The sequence below is a fragment of the Neurospora tetrasperma genome, assembly GCF_000213175.1.
Source record: "Neurospora tetrasperma FGSC 2508 unplaced genomic scaffold NEUTE1scaffold_81, whole genome shotgun sequence".
Classification (NCBI taxonomy): domain Eukaryota; kingdom Fungi; phylum Ascomycota; class Sordariomycetes; order Sordariales; family Sordariaceae; genus Neurospora; species Neurospora tetrasperma.
Window position 1 is genome coordinate 1,750,062 of NW_009799179.1, and position 23,043 is coordinate 1,773,104.

The 23,043-nt window shown below is 51.4% G+C and overlaps 8 protein-coding genes across 8 annotated transcripts; 4 read left to right on the forward strand and 4 right to left on the reverse strand.

The window, feature by feature from the left end:
- Nucleotides 1–239: 239 nt before the first annotated feature.
- Nucleotides 240–2,900, forward strand: NEUTE1DRAFT_149499 (uncharacterized protein; the record flags this gene model as incomplete). The annotated part of the gene is made up of 3 exons (XM_009857135.1): nucleotides 240–999; nucleotides 1,053–1,146; nucleotides 1,235–2,900. The coding sequence occupies 3 exons, from the start codon at nucleotides 240–242 to the stop codon at nucleotides 2,832–2,834; spliced, it is 2,454 nt and encodes an 817-aa protein (XP_009855437.1).
- A 219-nt stretch (nucleotides 2,901–3,119) lies between these two features.
- NEUTE1DRAFT_118541 (uncharacterized protein) lies at nucleotides 3,120–4,469 on the reverse strand (the record flags this gene model as incomplete). Its single annotated transcript, XM_009857136.1, has 4 exons — nucleotides 3,120–3,434; nucleotides 3,577–3,744; nucleotides 4,037–4,061; nucleotides 4,149–4,469. The coding sequence occupies 4 exons, from the start codon at nucleotides 4,318–4,320 to the stop codon at nucleotides 3,389–3,391; spliced, it is 411 nt and encodes a 136-aa protein (XP_009855438.1).
- A 771-nt stretch (nucleotides 4,470–5,240) lies between these two features.
- NEUTE1DRAFT_149501 (uncharacterized protein) lies at nucleotides 5,241–7,623 on the forward strand (the record flags this gene model as incomplete). Its single annotated transcript, XM_009857137.1, has 2 exons — nucleotides 5,241–7,089; nucleotides 7,218–7,623. 2 exons carry the CDS (start codon nucleotides 5,241–5,243, stop codon nucleotides 7,331–7,333), a joined length of 1,965 nt encoding a protein of 654 aa, XP_009855439.1.
- A 1,330-nt stretch (nucleotides 7,624–8,953) lies between these two features.
- Nucleotides 8,954–10,090, reverse strand: NEUTE1DRAFT_50737 (mating type protein; the record flags this gene model as incomplete). The annotated part of the gene is made up of 4 exons (XM_009856640.1): nucleotides 8,954–9,396; nucleotides 9,451–9,696; nucleotides 9,750–9,880; nucleotides 9,936–10,090. The coding sequence occupies 4 exons, from the start codon at nucleotides 10,088–10,090 to the stop codon at nucleotides 8,954–8,956; spliced, it is 975 nt and encodes a 324-aa protein (XP_009854942.1).
- Nucleotides 10,091–10,838: 748 nt separating this feature from the next.
- NEUTE1DRAFT_104830 (mating-type protein A-2 (Mt A-2)) lies at nucleotides 10,839–12,185 on the forward strand (the record flags this gene model as incomplete). The annotated part of the gene is made up of 5 exons (XM_009857138.1): nucleotides 10,839–10,943; nucleotides 11,001–11,720; nucleotides 11,777–11,821; nucleotides 11,876–11,977; nucleotides 12,036–12,185. 5 exons carry the CDS (start codon nucleotides 10,839–10,841, stop codon nucleotides 12,183–12,185), a joined length of 1,122 nt encoding a protein of 373 aa, XP_009855440.1.
- Nucleotides 12,186–12,583: 398 nt separating this feature from the next.
- NEUTE1DRAFT_89543 (mating type protein) lies at nucleotides 12,584–13,802 on the forward strand (the record flags this gene model as incomplete). The annotated part of the gene is made up of 3 exons (XM_009857139.1): nucleotides 12,584–12,740; nucleotides 12,801–13,499; nucleotides 13,560–13,802. 3 exons carry the CDS (start codon nucleotides 12,584–12,586, stop codon nucleotides 13,577–13,579), a joined length of 876 nt encoding a protein of 291 aa, XP_009855441.1.
- A 4,275-nt stretch (nucleotides 13,803–18,077) lies between these two features.
- NEUTE1DRAFT_104832 (uncharacterized protein) lies at nucleotides 18,078–18,278 on the reverse strand (the record flags this gene model as incomplete). Its single annotated transcript, XM_009857140.1, has 1 exon — nucleotides 18,078–18,278. One exon carries the CDS (start codon nucleotides 18,276–18,278, stop codon nucleotides 18,078–18,080), a length of 201 nt encoding a protein of 66 aa, XP_009855442.1.
- Nucleotides 18,279–18,335: 57 nt separating this feature from the next.
- On the reverse strand, nucleotides 18,336–21,925 carry NEUTE1DRAFT_70857 (uncharacterized protein; the record flags this gene model as incomplete). Its single annotated transcript, XM_009857141.1, has 3 exons — nucleotides 18,336–18,678; nucleotides 18,781–21,817; nucleotides 21,893–21,925. Coding segments are annotated over 3 exons (3,163 nt in total), but the record flags the coding sequence as incomplete, so codon positions are not given.
- Nucleotides 21,926–23,043: the final 1,118 nt, after the last annotated feature.

A 23,043-nucleotide genomic window follows, 5' to 3' on the forward strand; every position in this document is an offset into this window, starting at 1 on the left:
TCCGTCACCCTCGAATCGCACGTCCTTCATTCATCTATCTGCCTTGCCGGCCCTCACAATCTAACTCTAACCTTCACTTGCGATACAACAAAACACTCGATAGTTAGTTTTTCAATACCACTTTTCTTTGCGAGACTAACACCACTTTCTCGGTTTTGTCTATTCCTCCTCGATTATCTACCCATGGTGAGGCACGGCGCCCATCATCCTTCTCATCCATTGTCTCTCACATTTCGATCATGGCACGCTATCTCACGCCGGCCAAGATTGGCCTACTAGCTCTGATTGAGCTTTATGTCGAAGAAACGGTACCTAACGACGCGATCATTCCGGTCCTGAGCTTCCTCACCTCTCACATCCTCGACAGCGATTTGCAAAGCACGATGACAACTACGCCAAGCGCAGCAAACCGGTGGCAGAGAGCTGAGCGTAGCATCGGATTGGTCGTTTCCATCAAAGATTTCGAGGACCTCTTGCTTCCCTTTCCGGCGGCCGATCGGCTGCCCGGCCGTCGTCTGTGGGACAGGTTTTTAGAGAAGCTGTGGGGCATCGATTCTCTCGATGCATTGCAAACATTCTTCTCCCGTCAGCCACGAGTGTTGGCGCGAACTAGAGAGGAGCTGCGTCGGATGACAGAGCTTGGAGAGGAACTGCCGTCCGGGATACTTTTGGCGCGGAACTCGCCCTTGGGAGCTTTCGTAAGGAAGGCGGTGTTGGAGTTCACGAGGCTGCAGTTTCATCACTCGGCGGAGCTATGGAAGGCGTTCGTCAAGTACCGCCAGCCTACGGTTTCTTACTGGAGGAGACGGAATCCTCAGTGCGGGAGACTCAGTTTCGACTCGGTATTGATGGAGAGCCAGCATGAATGGGGATCTTTCACGGATGGAATTGCTGTGACGGCATACGGTGGCATGCTCATGGATGAAGAAGACGGCGCGCTACCGGTCAGCACAGACGACATCGAAAGCCTCCTTGAGTTCCAGATCGATCAGATACAGAGTATGTTATCCCTTCGTCACCAGCGTGGAGATGACCCTTCTAATAACAAGCAGAGTATGGCGCAAGAGTGCCCGCGGAAATCAAGGCCAAGTTCCACGCCATGTTAAGAGACAGCCACGTCGTTCCCAGTCTGTCCCATTATCTCAAGTAAGCCTCCACTATCCTCCCCTTTCAAAAGAAAAAAAAAGAAAGAACGAAAAACTGGCAGCTTGCGAAAGGATGTTGACGTCTACAGCTTCTCAGATGCTTGGAGATCCGGTGATTATCCATCAGCGTTTGACTACCTGCACAGATACTTCGACTACACCATGCAAAACCGCGACCGTCTTTTCTACCACTACGCCCTCATGAACCTGGCAATCGTACAGTCGGACTTTGGCTGCCATAAGGAGGCAATGGCAACCATGCTGGAGACCATCTCCACCGCTCGAGAGAACAAGGACAACACTTGTCTCAACTTCTGTCTCAACTGGTTCTATCATTTTGGCCGGGCACACCCAGATCTCGTCCAAGATCTCGAGGCCAACAGCATGATCGGGAGCGGTAAGGAAGCTCTTGCCTTCCTCCGAGCGAAAGCCAAAGAAACCGGCATGCTCGTGCTCCGGAGTTCGGCCCTCCTTAGCGAAGCCAAGCTCAACATGGCCAACGGCGAAAGCATTGCCGGCGCCATGGAACACCTCGTGCGCAGTTCGCATATCATCGTCGAAAGAAACATGAAGAGCCTAATCGGCTCGCAACTATCCGTCACCACCTCGCTCTGGGACCGACTCGGCATCTCCTACCTCTCCACCATGACCAGTGAGGTCTTTTTGCGCGTCCACGCCCCAAGCGCATGCTTCGACGACGAGCTCAAGATGGTCTGCCGGCTAGCCGGCACCCTCGCCGGCAAGGGCAAGTACGACGAAGCCTTCGCCAAGCTCGAGGACGGCATCGACAAGAACTTGCTCCGCGCCGCCAAGCCTAACCAGTACTGGCACCTCTACCGCGGGCTTGTCAAGCTGCGGCGCGACCTGCACCACAACGATCTCGACACGGCCGAGACGCTGCTTGCGCAGCTGCTGCAGATCGGCTCCGAGGAGCTCGATCCAGATGTGGTATTCATTATCGACTCGCTGCACATCGAGGCACTGATCCGGCGCAAGGACTTTGACGCCGCGTACGAGAAGATCGAGCGGCTGATCGCCAAGTTTCGTGATGACCACCGGGACTTGTCTCTGCGTATTCGGCTACTGCTGGTCAAGGCGCACCTCTTTGACTGCATGGGCAGACCGGAAAGGGGGTTCTCAATCACCATGCGCGCGGCGAGCCTTGCGTGGCGTGCGCGGCTGCTCACCCTCCTGTGGCAGGCGGTTGGCGCTCTGGCCAACATACTGAACGCGATGGGCGAGTTCACTGCCGCTGTGCAGCTAGTAGAAGCAGTGCTGCCGCGCTCGATGGAGTCGGAAAATGCTTTCAACACAGGCATACTGTATAGTATCCTGGCGGATGCCAGGATGGGACAGGCTGGAAAAGCTGCAAAGGCCAGGCAGGCGATGACGACGACGGGAGAAACAGCAGGAGCGGCGGCCGCCGCGGCGGCGAGCTTGATGAACAACAAAAAACTCGACCTCTTTACGAAGGCACACGAGGCGCTAGAGTGTGCGTTCAACCACTTCTCTGCGGCGGAAGATCTGGAGAAGCAGTGCGAGACGTTGGCGAAGAGGGCGACCCTAATGAAAGTGCTGGGGGATCATGCTCGAGCGGAGGAGTATGCGGCGCGGTATATGGCTTTGAAGAGGCAGAGCTCGTCGGGCGAGCATTCTAGTGTATGGTCGACAGATACAGGTACGCCATAATATGGGTTGGGTGGGGCTCAGTGAAGCTCCAGTCGGACATTTTTATGGAGCAGTTCGGTTGTAATGACTTGATGAGGAATGGAAAATATGGTCGCCGGCCATAGAGGTTGATGTTTGATTTTATCGAATATGGCCCGGATGTGTGCCCCTTGCCTTGTGTCATTATACCCCTAGTAGAAATGGATGGAAGCTATCAAGGCTGACTGCACTTTGTCTCATGGAGATCCCCAGCAATAGAAGTAGAACACTATTTTCGTCCTGCACATGGGCTTCCGTCAAGAATAAGGTCATATGGATGTCAATGCGCCCCATTACAGAGCCTGATATCAGAATGCAGTTAAATTGATATGATGATTGAGGATCAGTGGACGTGGTGGTGCCTCTAGCACTCATCATGTTCTTCCTCTCCACACTTCATTCACAGTCCCATGCCACCTGCTCTCACTACACGCTAGCTGTCCCAATTCTCTTTGCTTTCCAATGATCCAGGGATGATGCCAGTCTAGCAAGCAAGAGCACAGATGGTGCTTGTGAAGCTCGCATCAACAAGCCACTTACGTGACCTTGTCGCGGTTGTGGTAGTTGACAGACTCGTTCCAGCTAAACAGAGTTGGTGTCGGTCAGTAGTTGTTGCCATAGACTGAGGCTCCTTCGATGGGGCTCGGCTCGCTCAAAGCCCCTTCGTTCAGAAAGGCCATGCAGAAAAGCTCGGTTGTGCGAGCTTCGGATGGGTTAAACGTACAAGAGAGTCTTGTCACCATCGCCCCAGGGGTAGTTGCGGGTGCGGATGTTCTGGTAGGGGTACTCGGTGCGCTCCTCAAGGGGAGGGAGGTGGGACCAGTGCTCCCAATGCTCGTTGTAGAGGGTGTAGGCGTTGTATCCGGCGAGGGCAAGGGCAGGGGGGATGCCGCTGGGGAAAAAGGTAAGTTTCGTTAGCTTATTGTGTTCCATTCCCCTTTTCTGTCCCTCACTCAATCAAGCATTCCGTAGATGTTGACTGTTGATCCCCTTCGTCTTCTCGGCGGTGCACGTCGGCTATGACGTTGGTGTCATGCGCTCGTCGTTGAAGGCGGGCTTCGATCGGAGCTCGATGGAGCTTTATTCGAGCCAGCTGGAAGCTCCAGTTCCTTCAGAGTCGGGGGGGTCCATCCGGGAAAAACCACGCAGCGGGGATCTGGGGGAGTGGGAGGAAATGCGCATACTAGAGAGAGATCTTGCGCCAGAGCTCTAGATGGTGACTCCCGGTTAGCATTTCCCGTCCATCGATAATCGGGGTCGGCAATTGACAAGGGCGGGTGGTGGATTAGGGCGCACCGGTGGTCTCAGCGGCGTGCTGCTTGACGGCCTCACGCTCGCGGACGAAGGCGTTCTTGCCGGACTCGTTGGCAGGGGTGCTGGCGAAGCGGCGCTGGACGGTCTGGCGGACCGCCGGGGCGCGAAGGTTGGCGGCGAGGCGCGCGAAGAACATCTGGCGTTGGGCGAACATGGTTTCCGTATTCGTTGTGGTCGACTACAGGTGGTTCGGAGGAGGAGTGGTAACGAGGTGGATGCGGAATCAGCAGCAAAGGTTGTAGCAAGCTGGCCCCACTCTTTTCCTCCTGCGCTTGGCGGCTTCTCGTGACTCCGGGTGCGAACTGAGTGAGGTCAGAGACCGATCAGCTCATTGCTCAGTTCGACCTCGGGTGGGTGGGTGCGTGGGTTGCGGCTGCTCATGGGGTGTGGCTGGAGTGCAAGGGTGGTCAAAATCAAGCCACATTGCCAAGTGCACGTTCCCGTTGAAAGTTTGAGTTGCGCGAGCAGTCGGAATGACGAAAGCAGCTGCCTGTCAGGTGACTTCGTGTGTGGACCGCCCCGTTCACCTGCGTAATTCAACCGCACGAGCCAATCGTTCGTTTGTGGACGCCGCGAACTACACTACTTGGCGATGGCTTGGCAGCTAGTGACATCGTTGGTCGTTTGCCGCGTTTACTCAAGGTGTGGCAAACTCCAAGAGACTGGGAATATCGATCCATGTAGCGACGTGAGGGAAAGATCAATTGTTCCCGAGACCTGAAGCTCTTGCTCATGCGAAGCCGAACATCGAAGACGTCAGCCCATGTCCCTCTGCTTCTCGTGTGGCCATTGCAATTACAAGCGCCGCATCCGGCGACCAAAGTGACTTTGTTGTGGCCATAAACCTGGTAGATCTAGAGAGCTACCTTAGCATCATTAAAGGAATATCTGAAAATGGGGTTACGGATCACGACGTGGAATGGTGAGATCCTCTTGCGTGTTTTTTTGCTGTATTTTGCCTGGTCTAACTCAAACCAACGTGTAGTCAATGGTATCAGGTCGGTCATAACACGACAAGCCGTCCCTATGAACCAGCTCTGACCCTGCTTCAAGAAACCCATTCAGTTACCAGCCATGGCGGGAGAACCGCACGTTTCAGGTGGGATCAAGTTCCCTATTCAAAGGCACTATCTGGCCGGATGCTCTAACACAGTGAAGGCTATGTTCGACACCTTGGAAGCCGACATTGTGGTCATACAGGAAACCAAGATTCAGCGGAAGGACTTGAGAGACGACATGGTCCTCGTCCCTGGCTGGGATGTGTACTTCAATTTACCCACGTACAAGAAGGGCTACTCGGGAGTTGCAATCTACACTCGTTCCTCGAAATGCTGCCCGATACGCGCCGAAGAAGGCATTACTGGCGTTCTGTGTCCGCCGAACTCGTCCACAAAGTTTCGCGACTTACCTGCTGATCAGCAGATTGGTGGCTATCCCACTCCCGGCCAACTCTCCAGCGACATAGACGAAGCTCAACTTGACTCCGAAGGAAGGTGTGTCATCTTGGAGTTCCCTGCCTTTGTTCTTATCGGTGTATACAGCCCGGCCACGCGAGACGAGACCAGGATCGAGTTCCGTCAGGCCTTCATCGACGCCATGGATGCCAGAGTTCGTAACCTTGTCTCCATGGGGAAAGAGGTGTTCCTCTGCGGCGACCTCAACATCATCCGAAACGAGATGGATACCGCCGGTCTACCAGAACAGCTGAAAAAGGAGGCCATGACACTCGACCAGTTCATCTCGACCCCTTCGCGCCGGTTCTTGAACCAAATTGTTTTCGGTGGCCGAGTGATTGGTGAGCCAGACGAAGGGCGAGAGAAACCTGTGCTGTGGGATCTCTGCAGAGAGTTCCATCCAAAGCGTCCAGGCATGTACACGTGCTGGGAAACGAGGAAGAACGCGAGGCCGGGAAACTTTGGTAGTCGGATTGATTATGTTCTGTGTAGCTCCGGAATCAAGGACTGGTTTGTCGACGCCAACATCCAAGAAGGCCTGCTAGGATCAGACCACTGCCCCGTCTATGCCACCATTAGCGACAGTGTCTCCAGAGATGGTGTCATCATTCCAATCACAGACATAATGAATCCGGAAGGCATGTTCAAGAATGGCCAACGCCAACGTGAATGGTCTCAGAAGGATTGTCTGCCTACCTCCGCCAAGCTCATTCCAGAGTTTGATCGACGGCAGAGCATCAAGGACATGTTTTTCAAGAAGAAAACGCCGTCCAACACGCCCAAGTCAGCCACCCCAGCAGCCGACAGCCAAGAAATTCCCGATTCTCCCAACACATCTTCCATCACGGTGAATGCCACTACTGTACTACAGGAGACCGCCAGCTTCGCATCATCGCCTAAGCAGTGGTTATCTCAGTCAGCTGCAACCGAGCCAGCATTGTCGCAAACATCCCCCGTTCCAAAACGACGAGCTGAGCAGCCTGCGCCGTATATCAGGCCACCGAAGAAAGCCAAGGCTGCCCTCGCCAAGCAGCCATCCTCGAAAACTGGGCCAGGCCCATCGCAAAGTACACTCATGGGCTTTTTCAAAGCGAAGACTCCAACTCCTACCGTCAACCCAGACGAACGACATGGGCCAATAAATGGAAACAACCACTCTCCCGCAACGACAGCCGAAACAGCATTGCGAAACGAACCATTTACAGCGAAAGGAAGCCAACCAAAGCAATCCTTCGAAGTCGACAATTTCGAAGAACGGGACGAACACGCTGTCGAACACAAGACCAACCCGACACCATATGGAGAAAACAGCACTGTCATGGAGGACGAAGGCAAAGGAAAAACAATCTTCGACCCCATCCAGAACAGAGAGTCATGGTCTAAGCTGCTGGGTAAGAGGGTCGTTCCGAAGTGTGAGCACGGCGAGGATTGCCAGAGCTTAGTGACCAAGAAGCCGGGGATCAACTGTGGTAGGTGGTGCTGTTGTTTTCCGCCTGTTTCTTTTGCTTGCCCTCCTTTCTCCCACCCCCCTCTCCCCTCCTCCTGAAACAGTCTGATGACCTCACGCTGACACTCCTTGATTCGCATCTTGTTACAGGCAGATCCTTCTACATGTGTGCTCGACCCCTCGGGCCGTCTGGCAACAAGGAGACGGGCACGGAGTTCCGATGCAAGACGTTCATATGGAGCAGTGACTGGAGTGGGCGGCAGTAGGTGGTCTTGGCTTGTATTGGATAACATTGCAATGGCAAGGCGATCTTGGGTGAGATGCTTTCGTCGGCTGAGGCGGCGCAAACCTTCTTCCCGCCCGAAGTAACAGAAGGGAGGCTACTATTGACATGGCAGAGGCGCCCGTGGTCAAGAGAGGACGCATTAATGGGGGAAATTGCGGTGGAGGCGATGCAAATGATGATAATGAGGGATACACCAAGCTTCAGTCTTTGATTCTGCTGGTGATTTATTGCGCTTGTATATTTCGTGATAACACATAATCGAATCATCCCAAAGTCAATGTCCCTCTGCTTTTCCACAGCTACTCAGCTGTCTCACGTTTTGTAGTTGCGGGATGGGCCGGGGTCCTCTACTGGTGATACTCCGGAATGCTTGACGTCTCACTTGGTCCCCTTACCGCACGACGTGGGAAGCAGACAAAGCAGCGAAGCCAACCGCCGGAAAAACAAGACAGTTTGTAGCACAGCGGAGACAAGTAAGCAAAGCAGACGTTGTCAAGCGAATGAATGTCACAGAGGCATACGAACGAAGAAGTTGGTTTTCTTTTAAATGCTTTTTTTTTCTAAGTAATCTACCTGTGCTCCCTTGTAGACGAGCGAAATAGGCTCCGGAGACTTTGATGAACGTACCATGATGCGCCAGTCACCCCACGCTCCGATATGCTAGCAACAAAGGAAAAGAAACCATAGAATGAGACCAGAAACCGACCCCCTTGGATATCACTGACCTTGCGCCATGCAAAAGCAAACCAGACCTGTCCCTCCCTAATGCGAAGAAAAAGACTAAAGCCGACCTATTATGCCCTCCGCCATGTGACTTGTGTAGTACCCTGAGATACCTTTTACCGAACCGAACCGAGATGCAAATGAGATGTGCACCATGCTGCTTCCTCCTGGAAAAAAAGACTGTCGACTGTTAAGTCCCCTCTGACCGACCCAGTGCATATGTCGCACCGCCCATTTTTCCCTTCTGCTAAGATCCCTTTACCGTGAACGGTGAGATGACGAAGAAGAAAACTGACGCCCAAAGTATGGATGAGTTAGTGCCGATGAGACAGCGCCGACTGTCGAGGAAGATGTGTGCTTGCTGTGACTCTGACAAAGAACAAATAAGGAAATGCGAACCATGAGAAAAAGAAACCGAGACCGTTGTTGCTTGCTGTATCCATGCCGGTGTCAAAGTCTTGTCGTCGTATGCAGGAGTCTGGAAGCCAAATCCGAGAAGGTGAGGCAAGTGACTCTGCGGTGATGTCAAGACTGAGATCCAGCTGCTGATTTGAAATGGCTGATAGAACAGACGGACCAAGACTGAAACTGATGCTGAACTGCACTGATGGAATGTGTCAAGAGAATAAAGCTGTCCACTGCCGGCGAGCACGCCCTAGTGTGCTGTGATTTGAGGACGGTACTCCCTACTCGTAGGATTGACGAAGGATTAACAAGAGAACCATCGACTTATCTGTGATGTCTTGGTTGTTGATCAAGTGTTGCCGGCTCTCCAAATGCGAAGTCGGCGAGTACGAGCGTTAGTCCGTGAATGTGGGACAGCGGTAGTGAATGAGACATGGTCTCGATCAATGTAGTCGCAAGCGTGAGTAAAGAATCAGCACGCCTGCCTGAAAAGGAATCGCATGGAGTCGTCCTCAGTCATCATGAAGTCCGGGTCCTGGGCCACGGACAGGTCGGTCGACATGTCGATAATGTGGTTAGGCTCCTCCCACTCGAAGTCGGGGAAAGGGCCGACCTCCTCGGCTTGTTGAGGTTGAACAACATCGTTAAGTGCGGCTTCTTCGGCAGCCAACTGGCCGTTCGACTCTTCCCAGACAAAGTCGAGCATCCGCAGAATTCGTTGCCGATCTTCGGGCGAGATTACGCAAGGATATCTCATGCGAGGAGGAACGGGATCGGTGGTGGGAAATCGCGGCTGGTCGGGGTAAAGGTGAGGATTCTCAGCTCGGTGACGCTGAACCTCCATTTCCGCCAGCTCCCTGAAGCGAGCTTTTGCCGCGGGGTGCTCGCTGTTCCACAAGCCCGCAACAATTTGAGCTGTAAGATATGGTTAATAAATGTCATGCAGGACAGGAGGGTTTGTTCACATACAAATATTGCGAGCTGAAAGACTCGGATCTTCGGAGAACAGAGTATCCAACAGCCATTGGTAGTAGAGAACGAATTGGTTGCGCGGGCGGCTAGTACCATTGCTTTGAGTTACCGAACTCTGTTCAAAAAAGTTGTTGGGCAGAGTCATGTCGATGGTATGAGAGCTTTGCTCTTGCTGCTCAACATTAGCACCTCCTAGGTTCGAGATGCCCAAGACGCTCTCGCTTGGAATGGTGGGAGTTTGTGCTGGAATGTCTGGTTAGCTTGAGTAATGGGGGCCCAATGTTTGGTGAACTTACAAGGGGGCGAAACTGCGAGTATGTCCCAGTTTCCCCATTCCATCATCATGAGCCCAACTGGATACGTGCAGATCGCGATGCTGGACTCATCGGGGGCAACCATGAGCAAGGCCTCTTCGCCAAACACGACACTGAAAGGAGTCAGCTATGAGCTATAAGAGAAACTTTCCTCGGGCCAACACTCACACTGAGTTGTCCATCGCATAGACAAGATCCTCTTCAGCAAATTCGGCCAGATGGGACCTGAACAGCATTACCTGGATCCTGCCATAGTGAATTGCAGTCACAGGGCTGAGACCGGGTGTGATGTCGCTGATTGCATCAACGTCTAAGGCAGACATTGTGATAGCGGGGTGCAGACGGCGACTACAGGTGTGCTTGGATGTGGTTATGGAATGGATGGGACAGACGAAGTGTAAGAAGATCGACGTATATGAAGATGAATGACAACGAGGACCGGTAGTTGGTGGAAAACGGAATTGTCGAGTGTTGAGTTTGGAGGAAGGAAGAGGGGGTATTTGCGAGAATTTGAGCCGGTATTTGTAGGTGATACGACAATCTGCTCTGCGTGGGTTAATGTCAAGGTGAATGGCAGGAAAGGCCCAATACCTCCCGCACCTCGTCCTCCTATTGTTCGCGGGGAAGGGTACGCATTTTGCTATTGTTTCTGTGGCTTGCCAGCTGCGCACCCTATGTGATTGGTCAAATTGACGTTTGCCCTAAGGTTGGCCGGGAGAACAATAGGAAGGACTTGGGATGAAATTTGGCATACGATGCCCCTCAAATCGGCAAGTGACCTTGGCCGATTCTCACAGGAGAACAATAGGAATAACTTGGGATGAATCTCAGCATGCAGTGCCCCTCTCGTCAAGTGATCTCCACCTCAAGTTTCACAGGAGAACAATAGGAAGGACCTGGATTGGAAACCTGGCAGGCAATGTCCCTCGAAAGATATTTTGGAACCCTGTGTCTTTGTTGGTTCACTTCTTCGAAACTCCGTGTCAACAAAACTTCTCTCCATACTTAGTAGTCGCATGGCAGCTTTCTCAAGCGCTCACTGTTGAGGTTTCCTTTTCGTCAGCTGTCGACATGAATCATCTCAACATGCAACCTAGAAGGTCAGAGCAACCAGCTATGTTCGAAGAAAACCGTGCCTCTAGCCAGGAAGGCCAGGATCTCGAAGTGATGTACAAGGTAGCAATTCTTCTGACCCAGAAACACTCGCTTGCTTGTCACTAATGGATTGGTCAGAAACTCCATCAGCTACAGGCTAGGCTTTCCCGTTCAGTTCTTTCAGAGGCAATCAAGGAGTTCGAAGAGAACCTTCGGTGTCTTTTCCATGAAGCCAAGCTCTTGCTATGCTCAACGAGAACAAAGTATCGCCAAAGCTGGTTCGGGTCTAGCAACGAGTTCGGGTCTAGCGACGAGAGAAGAATCATCAAGGCATCATGCTGCATCATTGAGTCGACAAACACAATTCTTAACTTCCTCTCATTTCTTGAGAAGAATCGAGGATTGCCATCAGGTGGAGATCAAAGACTCCAACAAGCTGCCTACAAAGGCCAGCAGTTTGCGTTCCGCCTCCTTCGCTCACTTACACTTCACAAAGATGCTCAGGAGGTTCCGGGAAAGGACTTTGGCTTGGTCTACGGAAAAGATGTGTACGTACTGAATGGACATCTTTTGCACAGGTCGAAGCAAGAGATCGTGGGGCAGGCGGGAGGAAGAAACTGGCATGTCGACCATACCCTCCATCCTTTGAGGCGCGTTCCAGGCACCCCATGGCACAAGTTCTTTGGCAATCTTGAAGTTGGCGACGACAAGCAACTTCGCCTCTTCGATGATGATGCGGCCGTCGACAGTTACCGAGTCGGTCCTCGGAAGTTCTTTGTGGTTATTCCGGAAACTGCTGAATTCATTTTGGACGAAATCAGCAGCGAGCATCAGAGAGTCGCTACGATTCACACAGAGGTAAGTACTTGAACGTGTCTGAAAACTACAAAATTTGCACGACTGACCGAAGGTAGAATGGACATGTCCAGCCGCCAGCACCGACGTCCATTCAGCAAGAAGTAAGTTCTCCTATCTCGATTCAATGTAGGTAATCATCACTGACATCACGGCAGGCTCTCCTCAGGAAGTTGGACTTTGCCATGACAACATCATTTCCTGGTTATGTTGTAGAAGGACAACCTGAGATTGTGTTTCATCATGAAGGCTTACGCCAGGTTCGTATGATCCTGCTTACTATTCACGGATGATGATGTGCTAACAACCGATCAACAGATCCCCGTTGACTACAGTCAGGAGCGCCAACTTAGCATTCTCTCCCATGTTTTCACTCGACCCGCACTTTGGGGGGAGGGTTTGGAGCTTGCTGATAACTTCGACCCGCGCGACGGTGTGCAGCAAGAGGAGCACATCTATTACATTTGATGGATATGGTAGAATCCGTGGCTCGTACAAACAATGCTAGTTTTAATTCAAGCAAAGTATTATTCGATCAGATTGGTTACTTTTCTCTTAGAAGTTCACAAAGCTGCTATGTGTTATGTAATCCAAGCCCTCGCTGAAAGTTGTGCCCCCAAGGCAGCAAGCCCCCCCCCCTCCTCTCCCCCCCGCGGTCGTCAAGTGAAGGGAGAGAGAAGCCGCTCCACCCAAATTAACCAACCAACCCCATGTCTCCTATTTAAGAAAGCCCAGTTCATCTTTTCCACCTTCACCCAAACTTCCCACCATCATTCCCCGAACATCAACTTCGCAACCAAAATCTCGGCAGCACTTCCTCGCGTGTTCAGTGCTCTCCAATTAATAATTCATCCACCAGAAACACGATGTCGGGTGTCGATCAAATCGTCAAGACGTTCGCCGACCTCGCTGAGGACGACCGTGAAGCGGCAATGAGAGCTTTCTCAACGATGATGCGTACCGAACCTGTTCGCCGAATCCCCGCGGCAAAGAAGAAGGTCAACGGCTTCATGGGTTTCAGATGTGAGTCAAATCTGAATCAACATTGTTGTTGATCCATGGCTGATTGCTCTTCCATTTTAGCGTACTATTCCCCGCTCTTCTCTCAGCTCCCGCAAAAGGAGAGATCGCCCTTCATGACCATTCTCTGGCAGCATGATCCCTTCCACAATGAGTGGGATTTCATGTGCTCGGTGTATTCGTCAATCCGGACCTACCTTGAGCAGGAGAAGGTTACTCTGCAACTCTGGATTCACTATGCTGTCGGCCATCTGGGAGTGATTATCCGCGACAACTACATGGCATCGTTTGGCTGGAACCTCGTCCGTTTTCCCAACGGCACTCACGACCTCGAGCGCACGGCTCTTCCTTTGGTTCAGCACAATCTCCAGCCCATGAACGGCTTATGCCTGCTCACCAAGTGCCTCGAGAGCGGATTGCCTCTTGCCAATCCTCACTCTGTCATCGCCAAGCTTTCAGATCCTAGCTACGACATGATCTGGTTCAACAAGCGTCCTCACCGTCAGCAGGGACACGCCGGTCAAACTGATGAATCTGAAGTTGGAGTTTCGGCGATGTTCCCTCGCAATCACACGGTCGCTGTAGAGGTAGATGGCATCATCAATCTTCCTCTCTCCCATTGGATTCAGCAGGGAGAATTCGGTACCGAGTCTGGATACTCAACTCAGTTTGAGACCTTGTTGGATTCAATCCTCGAGAATGGACACGCCTCCAGCAATGACCCTTACAACATGGCTCTGGCTATCGATGTTCCCATGATGGGTTAGTGGAAGATGAGGTACCATGTCGCATAACTTTACCCGTGTGCTAACCGATTAACAGGATTTAACGGAGGAGCATAGAAGCACGGCGCAGTCACCATTTCCTTTCCTTTGTCACATCTGGATTTCGTGTTACGGGCATACAAAGCGAGGGCGAAAAGGGTCTAGTTAGGTTTCTTTGTGCATACATTTGGGGCAAATCATGAGACTTCAGAATCGAACGGGGTGGAATGGGCAATTACACGGCAAGGAGACAGGTACCCGCCTAGAAGGCGAAAGAGTATCAAATAAAATCAAATCAGCGGCGTCCACCATCTGATCCGGGATGGCCTTCACTAGTCAATCAATATGAACGCAAGCGTCTGCGGTGTCATTGCCGGATTTGACATGTCGTCGAGATGAAGCCATGGCCGCCGCTGACGCCAACGCTTATGCATCTCTTTAAGCGTGTTTTGCGCTAATCTTTTTCCGACAGGGGTTTGTAGCCCAATAATGTCTCGTAAAACCCAGAATACAACCCATTGGCTACTTCAGGCTACTTTCTGTGCATCTGGAGGAACGCTATAATCCCCCTGAAATGGCCACTAGCTGCTAAGAGCTTGGGTATTCCGACTCTTTTCTGTAATGGTGCAAAACACGCTTAAAGAGATGCAGCCTCACACCAGCGCGGTTCCATCTATGTAGTGCACCTACAGTAGAAGCTGTGCCCTTCATTTGTGGATCTGCCAAAGTTGCCTAACTTGCGGTTTCTGGGGGATCTGCATCGGTCCCAGTGGGCTACCTCTCCAAGAAATTCTACATGCAGGCATGTACCCGAAAACTCCGCAGAATATGTGGAACGGACAAGCCTACTAGTAGATAGTTTCCATGTCTACACATCTCGATCCCTGCTAATACCTTTGTTCAAGTGAGCATAACAAATGGGTTCTGCTCGAGAGGAAGTGCACCACTCTTAACTTTACCGCCAGACACCTCAGCTATCTCTGATCGTGTGAAGTTGAAAGTCGACTCTTCCGATCCTTTACATTGGCGTCTGGCGTAGGAAATGCCGAGATACGCTTGAGGCGACTTTACTGCCGCCTTGATGTTTGCTCCGTAGAAAACGGACACACAACACGCAGTACACTTATGCGACTGGAAAAGCTGCGCGTGAGAAGGTGCTGCATCGGTTGATCGGTCTTCAAGGCAAGGGAGGATCTCAAATGGTCTGCTGGTAGTCGAAAAGTTTCATGGTCAGGAGGGAAGAACCGAATTCTAATATCATGTGTTTCTAACCGTTGCCGTCGTTTGCTATCCCCTTCCGCTTCTGATCACTGATAACACATGTTTGTTTCACGCTTTGTTTTTTTCTTCTCAGCTCCCTTGCATTCCATTTGCATGTGTGCCCTCAGCATCTTCACTGCCAGGTGTGTCTGTATATGTTCCCACACTCAAACACCTGTGCAGTCTTGGCGGATGTGTGCGAATGCACACACACACGACTTTTTGGCAAAACGGACCATCGAAACGAAAGACGAAGATGAAGAAATTCAATTATCCTATAGAGAAGACTATTATCTTAATAGTCTCAAGTGCGCTAATTCTAAATCTTGAGTTCGTTTTCTTTTATCTCTTCGTTTAGTAGAGATATAAGCAAATAAAATCTCATCGATGGTCCGTCTTGCCAAAAAGTCGTGTGTGTATGCATTCGCACACATCCGCCAAGACTGCACAGGTGTTTGAGTGTGGGAATGACAGCGCCAAGGCGACTAGCATTACAAGGAATACACTTGTAGTGTTGCAGAATTCCACGCTATAAATCAGATCCTGTACCAGTAACTTATAACGCGCTGTTAAGTCACTTGACATTATCAGTTACCGTAATTGGTGTTTTGATGTGCCATCACATATGCTTCAAGGGAGTTCTCTAGTGGATAAGTTTAGTATGACATTTATATTTCCCGTATTGAGATTCAACACGATAGCACAGCCTGAAAAGAAGAAATGGAACCATAAAAGCGATCGTAACTTACTATAATACAGTTACTACTAAAGGTGTGAGGATGAGGCGAGATCAGTCATACACTGTTTGTTTCATTATTCCAGTCTAAAACTTTCAGGTCTTCTAGGGACGTATCAAACAACCTCAACCACAACCTTGACTTTTGTCTTCGGTTAGATAAAATTCTAGCTTGGCCTCTTACTTTGAATTTACTGTCAGCTACACCGTTTATTTCCTTTATATATTAGTCATTATTACTGAACTTTAAAGATCGTACTACATATTAGCTCTGACATAATACAAAATGACGGGAATTGGCTGAGAACATTTAGTTTCTTTCCACAAGCCTGAGAAAGAATATCATGCTTGCATCTTACCTAGTATATCGACGGACCGATTTAATTAGACATAGATAACTGGTCACTTAGGCCAAAGTTTACGTAGCTGCCATGGAACGCCACTATCCGGCTTTTCTCCAAGCACCAAAGCTATCATTGAGTTGTATCTAGTCTTCCAAGGAAGTCTGGGAAGATCCTTGTGTCTGACAAACTGTCGAAAGTGATATATCAATCAGTGGCGTCGCAGGCGGAGTGTTTGCTAATATGCTTGCCTAGTCCGTGGCTTGGAAGCGTTAGTAAGATCGGCTGACTTGCAAACATCCCTGAGTGTGACTGCACCCATGCTTGAAGCTCAAACACAGTGGCTCAAAATTGTGATTTCGTTCTGTCAAATGTCGTGGTCTTTGCATTACTTTCATGGAGCTCATCGGGAACAGAGTTATTACTGAAGTTTGTGACTAGGTACGGATGTACAACACAATCGTGTTTTCTACATCTTCGCAATGTCTATTAATGCTGGATACACGAAGCCTGTCTGCCTGTGTTGCCAAGTATTCACTTTCCGTAAACATAAGAAAAGCTGGACCTAGAGTCCGACATTGTCGAGACAGCTGTGCAAGCCTCGAACTACTCAAATACCATGTCAATTCCCCGGGTTGGGCCCTACAGTACGAAATCATGGTGCTTGGAGGAAAAGGGACTTTGTGCCTACGAAGTCTCATGAGATAGAAAGCATTAATCTACTTTTCTAAATGGTAAACCCACATACCTAGAGGTAAATTGCAAACCACTTGCAATATCGAGAATGCCCTATGGATTTTGAAAATGGTTAAAAACATTCACGCAGGTAGATGGCTCCGTAATGGGATGTTCAGATCACTACTTACTAGAAATGGCTGCAATTCTCACCAAATCTGTTACTGGTTGTGCACACCCCCTTTCCAAAGCCATCTGTCCTGCTTTCTTATTCGCTGTCGAGTGACGACGGGACACAAATGCTCGATCAGTGTCAATTTTGGGCCTGTGCCTTACATTGCGGTATACAAGCGGACCATACCAGTATGCCTGGGATCGAGATTCAACATATGCGGCGGTCCCATGCCCTATCCTTGACTTGATCTCTTCCTTCCTGCCCATCTTAAATTTTCCTCTCCATTACCGTGAAGGCTAGAGGAAGCTGGATCCAGGTTACATATATTCAACGACTGCGATTCATACGCACTCTGGCAGCCGTCAAAAGTATACAGCATGCTTATCACTTTGAGTTTTAAACACAACCTAAATTCCTGCTTTCGTGAGTTTAGATACTTAGGAACTTGAAGTCACTGTTGAAATACTCGCCTATCCAGAACTCCAAGATTTTTGCACGGAGACTCCGTCCATTCCCTACCCCTCCTTCAAGACCACATACTCTCGCGTAAAGCGCCCTCGTCAACCACCCGGCAAACCGCCACCCTCGAAACCAAACCTCCACGCAGCGGCAAATCCGACTTCCATCAAGAACCACCCGATATCTCTAACAGCAACACAACCAGTGGCGTTCCAGGACAACGAGGCGAAGGACGGTATGGTTTAGGATATCGGATATCAGATGTCGAATTGATCCATGGAAGAAGAAAGGACCAAGATAAAGCGGTAAAGGGAGGGGGGACCATGAGCGAGAACGGGAGTAAATTACTCATGGACATCAAAACCGTCTGCCCACAGAAAACACCAGCGGATCCAATACCTGGCGCTGCCCGGTACATCCATTTACCAGTCATCCAAGCTATTGGTTGGTACGACAACGACGACTCCGCAGGAGCACTTGAATAGCATAACGTGAACGCCAACCGACCAGAGGAAGGAAGCAGGAGAGCGTGATAGTTCGACTTTAGCTTGGCCTGCCAGCATGGGAAGAACTAGGAAATGCAAGTCAAGAGGGAAACAGAGTCCAGACTTTCAGGCTGACGTGGGGAAAGAAAAGAAAAAGAGAAAACAAAATATTGGACCAGGCGAAATGAAGAAAACGGAACTTGAACTCCCTCCACTAGAAATTTTCTCGTTCTGAATCTTGCTTCACGAACGAAAGCAACCACCGATGACGATACAACGAACGGGCTGCGACGAAAAAGCGAAGAGAGGGAGTGAAATGGGCCGCATAAGAAGATGTATGGAGATTGGACAGCCGAGGGCTGAAGAACTAACGCGAGAGGGGAAGGGAAAGCGGAGGCGGAAGAAGGGGTGATATTCAGCAGCACAAAGCATGAAATTTGGTCGCCTACTCAATCTTGATGTATCTGGCAAACTTTCTGGCAGACCGACCGATCGAGCGAGCAGCGAGCAGCGAACGCGAAAATCGAAACCACAAAAAGGGACGTACATCGGCATAAAAGAAACATGACGGATGCCAGCAGTATGACAGCGGGAGTGGCGGTTTGCCTGTGTTACCAAACACCCTCCCAAAGAGCGAACGGAACATATCCGAGGCCGAAGTCACGACGCCCAATTGACGACTTCAGTGGATGAAAAAGAACAAGGTGGATGAAACTGAGTTTAACACTAACACCTGATGACTCCCAAAGGAATTCGAACTAGGTACAGGGGGGGGTAGTTAAGATATAAAACATCTGATGAAGATTTTGGAAGACGCTGCGGGACGAAAACAGAATGAGGGAGAGGATCTGGTCGGATTTATGTGCCCACGCTGCGCATTGAAGCGTAAAGCCAGCGAGATGAATGAAGCCACCGAGTATACTACCTCAACAACCCCATGCGTTGCGGGACAATTAGTCCTCGTCCTGTTGGTACGAAATCTTACGCATCTCGCCAAGTCTGTGGCGAGCAGCATTCAATGCGTTTTCGAGTTGAAGGATTTCGACCTGTGATGGGGAGAGAATGACTTGGTCAGCAATGAACCATGATAGGCAAGACCAAGGGTACCGGAAATAAAAGAAGGAGGAAACCTCGAAGGAAATACGTACCTGTTGCTCCATCTCGCGCACCTTGAACTCGTGCGACCCAAGCTTGCTGTAGTCCACTTGCTCATCCTCGGCACTGCGGTCCTTGATCATGCTCTGGACTTGTCTGACGAGCGCACGGCAGGCGGCACCGACAGCCTTGCTGGCCTCTTCCAGGCTCTCCTGGTTCTTGCTCATAAAGCCGGCCTTCACACGGCTGGCAGCCACGAGCTGGGCGGTGGAGGCCGCAACATTATTAGATGCAACGATGAGCTGCTCAGGGCTGTTGCGGTTGGAAAGAACACCGTCAGCAGTCTCGATGAGAGTGCTGGTAGAGTTAGCAACAGCCTTGGCGGCGGAAATGAGACCCTCGGTCCATCTGTTGTTCTTCTTGTAGAAGGCGGTGCGCGAAGACGAGCCACGACCAGCTTGTACAATCTCCTGCTGTGTAGCGGTGGCAGCCTTGATGAGCTGCGCGATAGCAGTAGTAATGGCCATGGCGGCATCGAGGATTGAGTCGTGGACCTTGAGTTCGTAGGTAGTATATCCATCGCGAGGCTTGTTCTTGAGCTTCTGCAAACGGGCAACGGCAGCAGCAATGGCATCGGCCGCCCTGCTGAGTTCTTGATCGACGATGCCGCCAAGGTCACCCTTGTTAGCGAGCTGGCCAAAGCCAGGGGCGAAGGTCTCGACAAGCTTGTTCAGCTTTTGTAGGTTGATCTGGACGTCGTTATTGCTGTTGATGACGACGTCGGTCTTCTGAAGGGGATCCATGCCCTCAAGGCGGAAGCTCAACAGACCGCGGAAGAACTTGACTGTCGAATGGGCAGATGAACGAGCACCGTTGATCAAAGAGTCTCCCTTCTTCTCGTCAGTAGCGAGGCGAACGAGACCCTTGGTGTTGCTGCACACATCGGCGATGGCGCCAGCGAAAACGTTGGCGTTCTTGATCAGCTCCGCCGGACTGCTGCTGGGACCATCGGCGATGAAGACGTTGAAAGCGGTAGCGAACTCCGTGGCACTCGCAGACGCCTTCTCAATCTGCGAGAGGACATAGGAAGGCGAGGCGTTCTGGTTTCCGGCTTGCATGTCAGAATCGAGCTCATACATGGCATCATCAACACGCTGAACGCTAGCTTGAAGCACAGAGTCGATAATCTCGTTGACCTTCTCCAGCTGGGAGAGGATCAAAGCGTCCAGCTGGCCGTCAAGGGCTGAATCGGAGACACCCTGGTTGTTCCTGAGCTCATTGAGCTCGATCAGTGTCTGGTCCATGCCAGCTTTGTATACCTCGAGCTCCTCCTCCTTCTCGCGAAGTAGCGCTTCAAGATCCGAGCTTCCATCCCGTAGCTTGGCTTGGGCCTCTTCCAGTGCTCGTGACTTGATACGCAAAGCTTCCTCCAGATCGGCCATCTCGCGGTTGTACTTGGAAAGCATTGTAGAAAGCTCGTTGCCCTTGCTGCGCTCCAGATTATCGGCGCGGTCCAAGGCCATCCGCAACTCCCTCTTGAGCTTCTCAACCTCGTCCTTATTCGAGCCTTGCAGCCTGTCCTTTTCATGAAGAGCACGATCGCGCTCACGAATCATGTCTGCCAGCTCCAAGTTCTTGGTCTTGATCTCACGCTCAAGCTTCTCCCGCTTCTCAATCGCTTCCTGAGCGGAAGCCGCTTTCAGCTGTACCGTCTTGAACTTTTGGAGGAGATCGAGATGCTCGTGGCGAAGCTGGGAATAGAGCTTCGCAAGCGCTTCATACTTTGTCCTCCAAGTGTTGAGTTGTTCTTGTAGAGCACGGATTTGGTCGTCTCGGCTGTTTATTTGCTGCCCGTAGTTACCCTGGATTTGTTGCAACTCGCTTTCTAGAGCCTTGACCCTTTGGTCGTACTGCTGAAGCATTAGTTGATCCCGCTCGTACTGGGCCCGGGCATTCAGATTCTCCTGTTCAAGCTCAGCAAGCCGCCCTTGAGTCTGCCATTGTGTCTGCTGGGCCATCAAGGCCTCTTGCTCCCTTTGCTGTTGCTCCATCAACCGCCGTTGCTGTTCTTCGAAATCACGTTGCGCTTGTAGTTGTGCTTGCTGCTGCGCTAGCAACGCCTGCTGCTGCTGTGCTTCCAAAACCCGCTGCTGCTCCTCGTATTCCCGGTTCTGTCTGTCAAGCTCATTCTTCCAGAACTCGGCCATGTCATCGGGCTCTTCGGATTTCGGTGCTGGGGGCGGAGGTGTCGGGCGCTTTTCGATTTCGTGCTTTGGCCGAGCAGGCAAAGCAGGTGCGTTCTCATCCTCGGCCAGGAGGTTGGGCGGATCCTGGGGAAGCTTGGGAATCGTGATCAGACTGGTGAGATAGCGGAGGTTTGAGCACTCGTAGTAAAACTTGACCAGTCGGTAATGCTGGGCATCGTATCTTCCGCGCAACGGTTCCAGCGCCTCGGCGTCGCCAGTAGATGAGTGCATGGCGCGCAACATGCTGGTGATGAACTTGTAGATGCCATAGCTTTCGGTGACGAGGGGGACGAGGGCAGATATCCTGCACTCGTTGTTGCCGACGTTCCGGAAGTGAGAGAAGATGAGCTTCTGGAACTGGTCAATTTTATCCTGCAGCGTCATGAGGTCGGTAATGGTTTCGTAACCCTCGTTCGGATCGTTGATGGCCTTGAGACTGATGTATTCCTCGTACTCGAACGTGCCGTTGAACTCGGGGTGCTGTTGGTGAAAAGAAAGCTTGGCAAGGAGATAATAAACGTATTCCTTGATCAAGGGCCCATATCCACGCATACCTTCGCCGCCCATGCCGCGGTTCAGACTGTCAATCCAACCGCGGTTTGCCATGGCCTCTCTCAGTGTCGCCGGGTGGCCCTCCTGTAAGACCTTGTGAATGGTGATGAGGGCCTTGAAAGTCTGGACCTCGTCGGCCATGATAGGCTGAACCTTCATGCCTGCCCAGAAGGATTGGGAAGACTTGTGGTCCCATGTGTAAACGATACAACTTCGAACATGCTTGCGTTTCGGGGCAGACTCTTCGGCGCTGGTGGCCTTTCGGATGTTGATGGCCAGTTCGGCTTCGGATCTGTGCAGCGGCAGTATCGGTCAGTATACATGCGCCTCGCTAGCCATTTGGGAAGTATGATATGGACAAACGCACTTGGTATGATCGAGACTCCGTATGGTCGCCATGTTGGGCAGTCAAAGGGAAGCCGTGTCTTTGAAATGATTATATTAGGTATAGATGGAGTTGGCAGTTGGCAAGTTATTGTGACTGCGACAGCGACCCGTTCTGGCAGAGGGTTGGGGCGCACGGCTTGGTAGGTGCTTCAATTAAAGATGGAGGAGCAGTCCAAACTGAGCAATAGATGAGCAGAACTCGAGAATATCACGCGGCGACGAATCTTGTCGTCGTCGGCGCCGTCGTCGTCGTCAGCCTTTCCACTTGGGCCAACAGGAAGTGAGCTATGACACCTGCGGGTAAAGAAGAAACAGGAGGAAGGTCGTACGGCGTCTGGGTACAGCCACCTACGGTCTCGCAGCTCCCAGCATCTTGCCTTGGCAATCGTGACCAATGGAAATACCGGAGGCTTCAGTGGGGGACATTGCAGTGAGGACCCGATTGACGGCCCGCTAATTTGAGATTCATTAAAGACCAGGCCGTCATTTGACTCCCTATGAATGCCCCTTACCCGCTGGCCGCTTGGTAGCCCAGGTAACTTCATATTGTACCTGGAGACGGGACTGCGTACCACTTGGACGGGATGCATCGAACCGCATGATCCATCCAGCCATCTGAGACCCCGCGGAGGTACCCACCTCAGAGTCTCTATTGACAGGTACCTCTACCTCTAGGCGGTCTCGCCGGTACAGAGGTACCTACGGATAGAGTAGGTACCTACATACACGAGATTGCACCTTGATGGGTAACCTCACCTAGAGGTACCTAAGGCACTTTCTACACTGAAAGGTTTCCCTCGCAAGGAAGGGCAGACCGCTGGGTGAACGCCGCGCTTTATCGGACAGGCCCCGCACCTTCACTCCAGGCACCCGACCTCATTGAACAGCGACAGCCAGGACACGGGCGTGTTGCGCAAGCTTGGCGCCATCCCGTCATCCATATCATACCCCTGCCCAGTCACTATCACGGGCTTCCCCAGTGTTCGTCACTTGACGTTGGGTGTCGGTGGCAGCCTCATTCTGCAAGTGCTGCTTGTGTCGTTCGCGTCACGGGCATCTGTTTGGTATACTGTAGTGTGCTCCATTCTCGACTTATCCGATCAAATTTCATCCTTTTCTCTCTTTGTTCCA